Raw genomic sequence first — 14,573 nt, forward strand, 5'->3', positions numbered from 1 at the left:
TGGGCCGCCTGTGCCCTGGAGGGCTGGGCTGCGAGTGCCAAGTGCTGAGTCAGGGTCCACTGGGCGCTGTCCTCCCGCAGCGCCCCCCCTCTCCCAAGTCTGGCGATTTGGGAGGCTGCGGGGTACTGTCCCGGGCGGTGGGAAGCCAGGTGCGCAGCGGCGGGTCCCGGCCGTGCCAGGCTGGACACAACAAAAGCCGGGCTTGGGGGAGGGCCGGGAGGCGCGGGAGGCGAGAGGGGAGGGGGCGGCTGGGAGCTCCCGGAGCCCGCATTGGCCGCCCGCCACCGGGGGGCGGAGCCCAACAAGCCTCGGAGAGCAATAAAAGGCCGGCTCGGCCCGCGCCTGCGGCGCATACATCCATAGAAGGCAGTGGAGTATCGGCGACCCGGCCTGTGGCGCGCTCGCTCGCTCGCTCGCTCGCTGCCCCCCGCCCGCTCTCGTCTCCGCGCTGCCGGCCGCACCCCGCGCCCCCTCATCGCCCCCGCGACCAAGAGCCGAGAAAGTTTGTGCGGCGAGTGCGGGCCGGAGCGGAGGGCGCGGCCGCGGAGCGCCGCCCAGACCCGCGCGGCCCCGGCCGGCGAGAGGGGAGCGCCCCGAGCCCAGGCGGCGGCGGCGAGCCGGAGCCCGAGCCCGCGCCCCCGCCCCCCGCCCCCCGCCCGCCATGGGCGCCGCGGCCCGCAGCCTGCGGCTTGTGCTCGGCCTCCTGCTGCTGGGGACGTGGCTCCGCCCGGCCGACGCCTGCAGCTGCTCCCCGGTGCACCCGCAACAGGCGTTTTGCAATGCAGACGTAGGTAAGGACGGCGACCCCGCCCCGGTCCGGCGCCCACCGCCCCTGCGGGGCGCGCTGGACCCGGAGGTTTCGCCGGCGCCCCGCCCGCCCGCATCTTGCAGAGGGACCCAGCGCCCGCCTCCGGGGCCTCGGTGCCTTCTAGAATCCTGCAAGTTGATGCCAAAATCGTACTTTCTTTCCCCCCTTCGTTCGCTTCCTTTCTTTTCCTCTCTGCCGAGATGCTTCTCAACCTCAAAATTCCACCGAAATTCCGCTGCAGCTCCAGCCCCAGAAAAGGGAGCCAGGGAACGGATTGGATTTTGGCAGGCGGAGGGCCCCGGGATGCCAGCGCGGGGGTGGGGTGGGGGTGGGGTGGGGGGCGGGGTGGGGAGAGTGCGGGACACAGCCTGGGGGGTGGGGGGACTCTCGACCTCAGTGGGTTGAAGGACCGGGGACCCCAGCAAGAAACTTTCACAGGTGAGATGGAGTTGGGCTCCTCTGGGCTTGGAGCTGGGTGGGGAAGAGCTGCTCTGCCTGGGCCTCTCCCACCAAGCCGCTTGTGGGGCTCACCAGATTAGGCTGGGGCTGGATGGAAGCTTCCCTCCCCTGGTCAGGTTTCCCACGGGCTCAGTGGAGCATCTGGAAAGCCGGGCAGAGCCCCAGGGCCGGCTCCTCCCACGTCCTGCCCAGGAGGCATTGCACACAGGGACAGGCAGGAGGGTCCTTGAGTGGTGACTGCTTTTTCAGGACATCCACACAAGCTAGGGGCTTTGGTGACTGGAGGTTGCAGGTAGGGTTGTATGGCTGCTTAAGAGTCCCCAGCAAATATCTCTTCCCCTCAGGACCCCGTGTTCCCCACACATGGGAGCTAGCGAGGAAGGGAGGAGAGCCCAGTTGTTTGTTCTGATACACAGAGGGGCAGGAGACAGAAGTGGGGAGAATGCAGCAGAAATGGGAGGAACCAGCTGGGCCCTGGAGGTTTCCATCCAGTTCTGACCCTTGCAGGCCTCTACTGCCCTGGTGACAGTCAGCCAGGTTTTCCTGGGGCAGGTTCAGTTTAACCAAAAGGACGGATACACAGCAGGTGGGCCTCTGCAGCTCACTCTCACTTCCTGACAGGTTTTCTGCTTCTAAGTCTCAGTGGCCAGCCGCATAGCCTCTTGGCGGCTGTGGTGAGGCTGGGCTGTCCTCACCTGTGCAGACTGCAAGGCAGGGTCTCTGGGTTTCTCCTCTTGTCAGCCGTGCCCCTCTGATCTCCCCACACTCCCCACGGCTCCTGGCCACACTTCACTTGGCCCTTGGAGCTGCCGCTGTTGCCCGGCGCGGAAAGTCTTCAGGTGATCCTACCTGCGCGTGTCACGTGGCTCAGACCACCTGCACCTGGGGCACGGTGTGTGCTTTCAGAGTGGTCTCCACAAAACCCGAATTGGGGGGAAGTTCTCCAATTTGGCTTCGCTGCTCAGCAAGACTGGTGGGGGGGTGGGGGGGTGGGGCGGCGGGAGGAGAGGCTCCTCCCAGTGGCGGAGCCAGGATTGGCCTTGCGTGCGGTGTCCCCTGGTAGTCCAGGCCTGCCCAGGCCCCTTGCAGAGAGAGAGGCTGTGCTTCTAGGGTAGAATCAGGCCCAGGCTCAGAAGGAATCCGTGGCTCAGGAGACTCTAGGGCTTGGTTCACAGGGGCTGAGCAGGAAGGGGTCGGCCCTTGGGTCGAACTCACACCCCTCGGCCGAACGCACAGAGAGAATGCCCAGCCGGCCACTCCCATCCTTGCCCAGTGTCAGCTGAGGCAGTGCTGGGGCCGTTTCTGCTTTGGGTTTGGATCAAGGGCAGCAAAGGTCAGGGTCCAGCAGTGTCCGAATGCCTCAAGGCCCCTTCTTGCTTTGCGCGTTACCCTCTCCTCCACCTGCATCTCCTGGCATTTGTGTCCAAGTCATCACGTCAAAATAATCGTAGAGCCAAAACTTTTAACCCCAGCCCAGCTCAGAGGTTCCACAGGGCCTACTGATGCCAGGGTTGCGCCACAAAGCCCATTACATTAGGTTCCCATGGCTGCTATAACAAGTGACCACAAACTGCAAGAATTGATTCTCTCACAGTTTAGGGGGCCTAACATCCAAAATGAAGGTGTTAGCAGTGTAGGTTCCTCCTGGAGGCTCTGAGGGAAAATCTGTGCCACCCCTGGTGGCTCCAGCAATATTTAGTGTCTTGGCTTGTAGACACATCACTCCAATCTCTGCCCTGTCTTCTGGTGGCCTCCTTCTCTGTGCGTGTGTCTCTGTGCCCTCTCCTCTTATTAGAATACCAGCCATTGGATTCAGGGCCCCCCCTAGTCTGCTGTGACCTCATCTTAACTTGATCATATCTGCAAAGACCCTATTTCCAAATAAGGTCACATTCACAGGTTCTGGGTGAACATGAATTTGGGGTGGATGCTGCCCGGTATCGTTCCATGGGCAGCCCTTCTATGCTTAGTCAACTCGGGTTATGTCCCAGAGACATCCCAGGGTGTAGGCCCCAGATGGCCATGGAGTAAACCCCACAGTGAAAGCTATAGCCTTTCCACATCTGCTTCTCCTTTAGGCGGTGCGAGTTCATGGCTTCCTTGGTGATGATTCCCCACTCTGGCCGAGAGCATAATTGCCTTGGGTCTGGATCTCTTTGCAGACATCAAAAGTCTGGCTCCGACCTTGGCTTTTGTAGTTTTAAAGCCCTACAGGTGACTGTGCCTCCAGGGCAGTGGCCCGGGGGTCCAGGAAGGGTGATGGTCTGCTGTACTTGGGGTCCCTAAAGACTGACCTTTAATGCAGTGTGCTGGCTCCTTTAATTGTTGGCTGGATGCAGGCTTGTGAAATGGCTTGGTGTCTACAAGAGGCAGTTGGCTTAGGAAACAGTCATTTTTCTGTCTGCCTGTGTAAGGATTTCTGGGAGGCATCTCCTTAGCTCTTGCAGCCGGTAGGATTGGAACTGGGGTCGGTAGAAGAGTTTGTTTTGAGGTTATGAGATTGAGGATGAAGGGGTGGGAAGAGGTGACCGGGGCTCCTCCTGGAAGGCCCCTCTCCTTGTCCTTTCCAGAAAAGTGAGGATGAGCTTCCTTTCCAGGAAGTATTTTTGCATCTCAGAGCCCTGCTCGGCTGTGCCACCAGCCTCATTCCCTCTCATCTAATGGGGTCCTTTGCCATCTCCTACAGGCCTGCACAGCTCCAGTAACCTGGCTGGAAACCAGCTTTGGGCTTGCTCTTCAGGTAGTGCCACAGTGAGGTAGCCTGGAGCTCCTTAGCCAGCTGAGTGCCTTGGCAGATCTGGGCCGCTTGGACTGGTTTCTGGAGTCGAGGGTGAATCCAGGAGCTCTCTGGACCCAGACGATAAAGTCTCCCCCACGGCCTGGGAGGTGAGGCTCAGGGCCACTGTCTCCCAGGAGGGCAGCCTCCATGCCATCTTTCTCAGGATGCTCCCATTTCTAGATGCTGCTTTTTGCAAACCCTCCGGTGGTCTCTAGCACCAGGTGGGGCAGGGCCCACAGCCAAGGGCACGTGCTGGTTGCCAGGGCAAACAGGCTGGCCTTGGGCACACAATGATGGGGGCCAGATAGCGGCCACTCGGGGAGAAACGCAGTAGGCACTCAGAAACGGCAGCATCCTCACCAAACATGTGCTCGGGAAAAGCAAGGCAGACGAGCTTCCTGTGAGTTGAGTTGAGGTCTTGAGCGCACGGGGGCTGGGATGGGGGTGGTGCTGTGTAAAGACACTGTTGTCGACTCCTTTCGCAAAGTGTATCAGTCTGTGTTTCGTAATCCCGATCGTATCAGGCTCACCTGTGTTGCAACAAGCAGTTACAGAGTGCCCAGCTCTGCCCCAGGGGACATAAGGGAGAAGCAAGGCATGATCCCTGCCCTCAGGAAGGAGCGCTAGGACACTGGTGCCAGGCAGTGTGGAAGCAGGTTTAAGACTGTGTGGGTCAGGGTAGGCAGAAGGCGTGTAGACTCCGCCAACCGACCGCCAGGGACGTGGCTTAAAGTAAGTCAGCCCCCATGTACTTCAGGCAAATAATGAACCAAGTAACTGTCACAAGGTGAAAAGCATTTGGGCATCTGAAGAGAGATAATGGGTTCCAATGAGAGGATGGGGAGGGGGCCGTGGGGGGCCCTCGAGTTCCTGGGCTTGGCCTTGGACAGTGTTCCTGGAAGGATGTATTCTCCAGGGGAGTGACTGGAACCTGGCTTGGGAGATGGGAAGAGATGTGTGTAGCACTTGGAGGCTGTGCTGCGGCCATGGCACGTGGCTGGGAGGGAGCTCTCCCCACCCCACGTGTTCCTCCCTCTCTGATCTGAGGACGTGGTGCCAGCCTGCAGCCTGGGGCCTGCTGGGTCCCCTGGCGTCGGTGGTCCTGGCCGCTAGTCCCTGAGCTGCACGTGGGCTTGGCTCCTGCTGCTCTTCTTCGTCATCTCAGCTGGGTTGCCCAGAGCATTCCATTGGTGCGGGTTTAGACGACTCCCAGGCTTGGGGGTCGGGGGGTGGACGCAGCCACCCTCGTCCTGATGCAGAGCTGCTGATCCAGTGCCCAAGGGGCTGTGGTAGCAGATGAATCCCTTGGGTTCCAAAACGGCTAAGAGGTATGCTTGGAGGACCCCAGGAGGTCTGAAGGATGGGAAAAAACAGCAGGAAAAAGCAAAAACGTGTATAACTGAATCACTTTGCTGTACACCTGAAACTGTCACAACATTAATCAACTGTGACTCCAATATAAAATAAAAAGTTTAAAAAAATTTAAAAAACAAATAAGTACTAAGGGTGTCATGTACAAAGTGATGACTATAGCTAACGCTGCTGTATGATGTATAAGAAAGTTAAGAGCAAATCCTAAGAGTTCTCATCACAAGGAAAACATTCTTTTTGTTTTTCTTTTATTTTATATCTATGAGATGATGGATGTTAACTGAACATGTGATAATCATTTCATAATACATCTAAGTCAAATCGTTACGCTGTACACCTTAAACTAATACAGTGCTGTATGTCAATTATATCAATAAAACTGGGGAAAAAAAGCATGAAAGGAGATAAAGAGAAGGCAGACTAGGGGCAGGGGTGTAAGTGCCACCGATTCTTCTCCCCTTCCCTGGAGCTCATCTCAGGTGCCTGCCCTGGACACCCCTCCACCCTGCAGTGTGTGTGAGAGCACACACACCACACACACACACACACACACACACACACACACACACACACACACAAGGGGCTGAGGGCAAGTGGTCTTGTGGCTAGGATGGTCTTTCTGGAAAGAGAAAGTCAGACTTAGGAAATCAAGGTTGAAAGCGTAAAGAACCCTAAATTGGAGGATGGAGCTGGGGGGACACGTACCAGGCATGGTTAAGTGCATCATTTCGCAGTGCCAAGGACAGGGACCGGCTGCCTGGGAAAGGTGCGAGAGAGTCTGGGTACAGAGCAGGCTGGAGGGCGGGAGGACCTGAGAGGCAGAGTGGGACTGGACGTCTGGTGTATCACATAGAGTTTGCATTCCATCCTGCGGGCCGGAGGAGAGGCATCGAGAGTGTGTACCTGTGGGTGACAGTGGCCATATCACCCAGGGAGTTGGCTGCAAGGCAGCTGTCTGAATTAGCGTCCCATGTTGGACCCTTGGGGCTCAGGGCGTGGGCATGGGTATTTCTCAGACTCTCCAGGTGGTTCTGACACCCACCAAAGTTTGCACAGAGCAGTCGTTTCCAGAGCGGGTACCCAAGACAATTTGGGTGTGAGAAGAGAACATTATAGAAATCTTACTATAAGGATTGACAGCCGCACTTGTGCATAGTTTTAAACGAACAGGTAGATTTTGAGTGCTGGGCTAGGCTTCTGTTTAGTTGCTACAGGGTCCATAGACGGTGAGGACCTTAGGGCGTCGGGTTGGGGGGAGGCGTATGTGAGATGCACCAGAATGCTGGGAGGAAATGCAGCCAGGGGAAGTGGGGAGGGAGGAGGACTTCCAGACCGAGGGGGCAGTCTGGGTACCAGTGTGTCAGAAAGGGCAGGAATGAAGCTGGCTCCCCCAGCCCAGGCCCAGGCTCTCCCAGGGCCCACCTCCAGGACCCCTGAGGCCTGGGCTGGCTGGAATCCTGGTGCCTTTGGCGCCTCCATCACTGCTGCATGTGCAGCTCCAGTGGGAAAGTGATAGAGACCCAGGGGAATCCCATTTCGTAGCTGACAAAATTGGGGTCAGCCTCGTCCAATTAGCTTCCTAGGTTAAGCTACTGGAGACCCCAGCAAGGTGGACTGGGCTAGTGTTTGCTGTAAAAATAAAATTGAGATGTAATCTCTATAAAGAAGGGTCCTAACCTGGGGGGCATGGATGTCTGTTCAGAGATGGGCCTGGTGGGGGTCGGTCTTCAGCCCTGAAACTGTAAGCAAAGCTGTGTGTGTGTGTGTCCATGTTTTTCTGTGGACAGGGGCCGTGGCTTCTACCAGGTTCTCAAAGGGGTATGTGACCCCTAAAAGGTTAATCACTGCCTGTAAAAGACTTTTTTATGGCCTGTTGGGAGGGGTGAGAGACATGGTGGGAAGGGGCTTTGAAACCAAAGGGTGGGCAGCCTTGCGCCTGGGCGCAGCAGCAGAGCCTGGAGCCCCGGCAGTGGGAACCAGGTGGGGGTCTTTGTCATCCCCCCACCTCCCCGAGAGCTGTTAGATATTGGGGGGGAGGGGAAGGAAGCTGCAGGCAGGAGAGCAAGGTTAAGGGCTTGTAGTCAGTCACCCAGGTGAGCGGAGCAGGCACCTGCAGTGGGGAGGGACTCAGGAAATGGAAGGCAGGCAGGGGGTTGATGGGCTGGGACGGGGGCTTCCTCTGGGGTTTGACCTCAGGGCCAGGCATACCCTAACGTGTTCAGGTGGTCAGTGGGGTTCCCTGCTGAGTTCTGCCAAGAGACAGAGACAGTGGGGTCTCCGACTGTAGTAGCTACAGCAGATTTTGGAAGTATGTGCTGGGTCTCGAAGGGAAAAGGGAGTGAGAGCAGAGGCGGTGAGAAGTGGGGACACAGAGGTTTGGGGCAGCATGGTTAGGGCGGCTGCTCTGCAGCCCCATGACTCAGTCCAGGGGAGAGATCTTGGGCAGGTGGCCTCTGCCTCGGTTTCTCCATCACCAAAGAGGAGATAATAATTTACCTACCTTTTAAGGTTGTGGGCAAAGATCACAAGAAAGGGCAGAGGTGCAGTGCCTAGGACGGTGCCCATGGAGGCTCTTGGGGTTGGGGCTGGGGGACTGGCTCTTTCTGTGCCAGATGCTGTGCTGGACGTGTAGTCCTCACCCAGCCCTGAGGTCTGGCCATGGTTATCACACAGGTAGGGGGGCGCAGAGACACACCAGCTGGGCTCTGGTGCCTCCAAGAGGGTGGCCAGGGAACTAGGAGGGAAACCGTGGTAGTTCTGTGAAGGAAAAGTGGCTGTGACGAATAACAGTAACAGCAGCTGTCATCATCCATGCTAAGTGCTTAGACTTGTGTTCCACACGTTCCTCGTGTTAACGTGTCTGATTGACAATTATCCCCATTTTACAGATGATCAGACTGAGGCATGGGCTGATTAACTTGCTTGGGTCACATGACTATCAAATAGCAGAGTAAGAAGACAGAGGTTTTTATTTATTTTTTTTATTTTTTTTTTTTTGCGGTGCGTAGGCCTCTCACTGCTGCAGCCTCTCCCGCTGCGGAGCACAGGCTCCGGATGCGCAGGCTCAGTGGCCACGGCTCACGGGCCCAGCCGCTCCGCGGCACGTGGGATCTTCCCGGACCGGGGCACGAACCCGTGTCCCCCACATCGGCAGGCGGACTCTCAACCACTGCGCCACCAGGGAAGCCCGACAGAGGGTTTTAAAATGAAAGGAGGCTTAACAGCGAGGAGACTGAATGTGGTGATTCTGGACCACCTTGGCTTGGAGGGGGTGGTCTCTGGGGAGCATGAAGGATGGAAACTCCTGGAAGCTGACCTTGTTCGTGAGATTTGCTCGTCAATTGGAGATGAGCCAAATTAAATTAAGCTCTATCCTGACAGCAGAGTATTAAGCAGTCATTTTAAACAGTATTATAGATTCATGTTTTTGACCTAGAAAAATGTTCAGAGTGCATTAAATTTAAAAGCCCAAAAAAAAAAAAAAAAAAAAATTTAAAAGCCCAGTTACAGTCAGTATGCTTTCACATTTCAAACACTGTCTAATATAATTTTTTTTAAATTGTATTGAATTCTCAAATATTTGGCTTTTCATTTATATGTCTTTCTTTCTTTGTTTTGTTTTTTAAACATCTTTATTGGAGTATAACTGTTTTACAATAGTGTGTTAGTTTTTCCTTTACAACAAAGTGAATCAGTTATACATATACATATGTTCCCATATCTCTTCCCTCTTGAGTCACCCTCTCTCCCACCCTCCCTATCCCACCCCTCTAGGTGGTCACAAAGCACCAAGCTGATCTCCCTGTGCTATGCGGCTGCTTCCCACTAGCTATCTAATTTACATTTGGTAGTGTATAATATAATTTTTAAGTGCACAATGCGTAACGGTACATTGTAACAAAAAGTGATCAAGCAAATACTCAAATTAAGAGACAAGTCATTGCCACCCTGAAACCTCAGTTAATCCCTCCCGGTCCCAACCCCCTCCTTTCCCTTAGATAACTACTGTCACTGGTTTTTATGGTGAAAATTCCCTGGCATACAGAAGTTTTATTGCTTCTGTATGTATCTCTATCCTTTTTATTATTATTATTATTATTGTGCATGTACAGAAAAGTCTGGAAGGGTGACTGTCAAAATTCTAGGCAGTGGGTGAGATCAAGGGTGATTTTTATTTTGTTTTGCTTATCTGTATGTTCTAAATTTTCTGTGATTAACGTGTGTGAGTTGTATAATTATTTTAAAGTTAAAAGGCAGCGGGGAGACAGGGGCGGAGGTTTCTTCAGGACGGGGGAGGCAGAGGAGAAGGCTGCGGGCGAGAGGGTGAGAGCCCTGAGCCCAGAGGGAGGGGGAGCGCCTCCAGGGCTGCCCATTTTTGCCTTCCTCCTCCAAGAAGCAGATTAGGGAAGGGTTTATTGCTTCTTAAGAAGACTGTTACTGTTTTCCTACCTCAGAGACTTACGCTTTATTGAGGTATAATTCACATACCGTTCACCCATTTAAAATGTACAATTCAGTGGTTTTTCGTGCAGTCACAGAGCTGTGCAGCCATCACCACTATCTGATTTTGCAGCATCCCGAGGACCCCTGAGCTGAGCACACCTTGAGGTTTCCGAGGTGAGACTCAGGCGGTGTGTTTCCACCTGGTGCTGCCCCAGCAAGGCCATGCCCTACGACAGGATGCACAGGATGCAGTCGGCCTCCTAAAACTCTGCTGGCCTTTCAGGGCCTGGCAAACTGCACCCCTGCCCCCGACTGCCTATGGTGGTAAATACAGTTTTACTGGGATGCGGCCACGCCCATTCCTAATAACAAAGTCTGCAGCTGCTTTTGAGCTACAAGGCAGCGTTGAGTAGTAGTGACCGAGCTTTAGTTATTGTACCATCTGGCCCTTTATGAAAACATTGCCCCACCCCTGGGTGTGAGCTTCCTGGGGCTGGCTCACCTCTCACCTGGTGGCCCTCACCCTGCTTTCCAGAAGAAATGATGCTTGTGGATATCATTCTCTGAACTGACCCCGAACAAGCAGCAAATCTTGAACCTGTGGGCCTAAGAGAGGGAGGGATGAGTTTAAAGGCCCTGACCCCTCTGTAGTGGAACGTTCCGGGGTGGAGAGTTCCTGGGGACAGAGCCTGGCTTGGGATGAGTCTTCATGTGGCCATTTCTGATCTGTGGTCTGGAGGTCTTGGTTGGGCTTTCCGGGAGACCCCTTAGGGTCAGGGCATCCTCACCGAGTTGGCCGAGGCCCCTCTGATGACAGTCAAAGGCCCTAGTTAGGAGGCACTTCAACAGCTGATTCTTAACCAAGGACAGAATGAGGAAATGGACCGACATTTTAGAGGAAAAAAGACGAAGTGGAAGGCATTGGGAGAAGAAGCCTGGGCCTTTGGAGTCTGTTAGAGCTGGTTCAGAGTCCTGACCCTGTTCCTCTGTGAGCCTCGGTTTCTTCTGTGAAAGCAGAATTACGCTCCTCGGGGCCGGGCCGTAGCAGATGCTGAGTGAATTTCCAATGAATGAGTGAAGTGTGCCAGAGCATGGGAGGGACTCAATAGATGTCAGCCCCACCCACTCCATCTAGAATTCTGAGACCCTGGAGGATGCTTCTGTGAAAGCTTGTGGCCTCTGTCCCCAGAGCTCCTCAAGAAGAAAGTCATGTGTGTGTGCAAAAGGGAAATAAACCTCCTCTGACATTCCTGGCCCCCTCTGCTTTCTCTTTTCTTCCTTCAGTGTGTAAAACTCGGCCTGGCCTCTCTCTCTGTGGCCCAGCTCACTTCTGCTGCCCTTTCTTTGGTCCAGATCAAGAGTTCAGGGCCGGTGGATGGGTTTTCAGCACAGGCCACATGATGTGAGGGAGACGCGCTCACGCCGGCTCCCAGCACCGTATGGAAACTGTACCTCTGATGGTCCTCTGCTCTGCCTTCTCTGTGTCACCACACCACTCCCTGGTCATTCCAGGTAGTAGAAAATTCACTGTGCAGAGTTGGTTGACCCGCCCCAGGCCACCTTGTCCTCACCTGGGTGCCATGACATGCGAGGGTGTGGAGAACGAGGACGGGGTGGGAAGGTTGCCAGGAACGCGTTAGATGTGGACATGCGCGGGGATGACCTTATTGGGCCGGAAGTCTAGAACGTTTGCAGGCCCGCGATGAAGTCTGAGCTCTTGGTGACCCTGGGAGCCCCAGCCTCTGGAATCCAGGGTGCTGTCAACAGACAGCACTCCGTGTAGCGGGGAGAAAAGGCCGGAGGTCACTCGTGGGCTTCAGCTTCGTGAGGATTGTTGTGCTCCTAGGGGAATATCCCTTTTCAGAAGGACTGTTGACCCTGTGACAGGGCGATTTTGGGGGCAGGCACAGTTCTCTCCTGGGGGCTTTTCTCTGCAGCCCTCCAGCATTTAATCTTCAAGTCTCAGAAGGCCCTGGGAGAAGTGACCCGGCCCAGCTATGCCCAGGCAGAAACCAGGTATCCCAGGAGGAATGGTGTTGGAGCAGAGCCGTGATGAGCTCTGTCAGTCCCGAATTCTTGGTAGTGACATCTTGGCCCCTTGGCCCTGTTGGATCCAGGGCAGGGAACAAAGGAATAAATCTAAGGTGGCGGGCTTCCCTGGTGGCGCAGTGGTTGAGAGTCCGCCTGCCGATGCAGGGGACGCGGGTTCGTGCCCCGGTGCGGGAGGATCCCACGTGCCGCGGAGCGGCTGGGCCCGTGAGCCGTGGCCGCTGAGCCTGCGCATCCGGAGCCTGTGCTCCGCAACGGGAGAGGCCACAACAGTGAGAGGCCTGCGTACAGCAAAAAAAAAAAAAAAAGAAAAAATCTAAGGTGGTGTTTGTTTCTTGTGCATCGGTTCTGCGGGGTGGGGGGGAACCACTGGCAAATAGTCACCAATCATAAGTCTCTTCGATAAAAAAACATCGACTGTCTAGGGATTTTCAGTGCAAAAGGACTTCATCTCTGCCATTTCACAAGGACTCATGAGGTAGGTGGTAGGTCAGGCAGGTGTCCTCCCCTGTCTGGATGGAGAGCAGCCCATGATTTACCCAGGGTCGCGCAGCCAAGGGCGGCACCAAGAGTCTGAGGAGCTGGATCCTGGCTGAAGTCTCTGGAAATAGATCAGACGTCACAACGTTGGCCTTTCTGTTGCTCTGTTCTGTGTGGCCGAGAGGCTTGTTGTCCTTGGAAGGGCTGACTCTTAAGTAGGTGTGTTTGGTCCTAACCTGAGCGATTTAGAAGCTCAGAAGGGCATTTTGACAATGCTGATCAAGGACTTTAAGTCTCCCCTTGAATGTAAATTGGTGCAGCCACTATGGACAACAATATGGAGGTTCCTTAAACTAGAAGTAAGACTTACCGTATGATCCAGCCATCCCACTCCTGGGCGTGTATCTGGAGAAAACTAATTCGTAAAGATGCATGCACCCCAATGTTCATAGCAGCGCTATTTACAATAACCAAGACATGGAAACAACCCAAATGTCCCTTGATAGATGAATGGATAAAAAAGATGTGGTATATTTATACAATGGGATATTACTCAGCCATAAAAAAGAGTAAAATAATGCCATTTGCAGCAACATGGATGGACCTAGAGATTATCATACTAAGTGAAGTAAGTCATATAGAGAAAGACAAATGTCATATATCACTTATATGTGGAATCTAAGAAAATAATATAATGAACTTATTTACAAAACAGAAGAGACTCACAGACATAGAAAACAAACATGGTTCCCAAAGGGGAAAGCTGGTGGGAGCAGGGGGGAGGGATAAATTAGGAGTTTGGGATTAGCAGATACACACCACTATTTATAAACCGTATAAACAACAAGGTCTTACTGTAGAGCACAGGGAACTATATTCAATATCCTGTAATAAGCCATAATGGCAACGCATACAAAAAAGAATAGATGTATGTATAATTGAATCTCTTTTCTGTACACCAGAAACTAACACAACATGGTAAATCAACTACACGTTCATTTAAAAAAAAAAGAAAAGAAAAAAGAAAGAGTCTCCCCTTTGGTCAAGCAACTCTAAAGCTAGGAATTTTTTTGCGGGAAATAATGAAGTACGTGTGCTGGCATCTCGTGACAAGGATGCTCACCTCCATCTTGTTTATCTCAGCGTTAGAAACACTTAGATACAGCAGCAGGGCAGTGGCCAAATAAATCACAGCCTCGGATGCTCTGTGGGACCAAAGGTTGTAGAATTTTTTACTGAAATGTAAAACGTTCAGATAAAGGAGGGGAAATTAGACTTTCTTTTGCAAGTGTGTGTTTTCTAATTTTTTTCTGTTGAACTTGAATGATATGTGTCATTTTTAAAGTCAGAGTTTGCTGAAGTATGGGTCTGACTGCTCGGCAGCAGGTTGGGCCCGCACTATTAAAGCTGGGTTGGTCCTAGTTCATTGATGTGCCCCATGGAGCAGAGACCACTGAGCGGAGCAGGTTCATCCAGAGGATGGGAGCTGCATCCTAGGAATCACTAAGATGGTGTCTGGAGAGCCCGGGCTTGGGAGAAATATCTTCAATGCAGGAACAACCTGGAGAGCACAGCAGTGGTGGCTATTCCAGAATGCGTCAAAGACCCCACAAGCTGAAGTTTTTGGCCACCATGTTATCTTCACTTTCCCCAAGCCCCGCCCCAAACTTGTCCCATGCTGAAGGTGGGTGTACATGACCTTGCTGAGAAGAGGCTAAGGGATTGGGGGCTGGGTATGCTCTGGGGAAGGAGAAATGGACATAAGACCTTGTGTCTATAGGGCCAAGAAGAAGGGCCCCCAAAGTGGGTGGGAAGCTGTGGTTGAGAAGTTCAGGGGCAGACTTCCTACCCTACGCCGGGTCGGGGACCACATGACCTCCCCAGGGCCCTTCCAGCCCCACACAAATGCTTTCATCCCTGGATCAGCTCTGCCTCCAAGGTTCCAAGCCCCTGCTGTTGACTTTCGCAAGAAACCAAACCCTGAGATCGGTTGCTTTGACATCTCGGGGCCAATATCATGTTCCCCAAACTAAATTTCTCAATTGTCAAATTTGTGGAGGGTGCCCTTAGCCCTAGAAACGAGGTCAGGCACGTCCTATTTCTTATTTTGGGTGGGTGGGTGACATGGGGGCCCCAGGCCAGCATTCCTTCCCCCCACCTCCAGTCGGCTCAGCTCAACAGTGG

At 53.8% G+C, this 14,573-nt stretch overlaps 1 protein-coding gene across 1 annotated transcript in view; it reads left to right on the forward strand.

Moving 5' to 3' along the window:
- The first annotated feature begins 636 nt into the window (after nt 1-636).
- Nucleotides 637-14,573, forward strand: part of TIMP2 (TIMP metallopeptidase inhibitor 2) — a 50,962-nt gene continuing 37,025 nt past the window's right edge. Inside the window, exon 1 of the mRNA XM_059048512.2 lies at nt 637-791. Coding sequence (XP_058904495.1) covers nt 662-791 — 130 coding nt within the window. The 5' untranslated portion in view covers nt 637-661. The remainder of the gene's footprint in view (nt 792-14,573) is intronic.

The sequence above is a fragment of the Kogia breviceps genome, chromosome 19 (assembly GCF_026419965.1).
Source record: "Kogia breviceps isolate mKogBre1 chromosome 19, mKogBre1 haplotype 1, whole genome shotgun sequence".
NCBI classification, from domain to species: Eukaryota; Metazoa; Chordata; class Mammalia; order Artiodactyla; family Physeteridae; genus Kogia; species Kogia breviceps.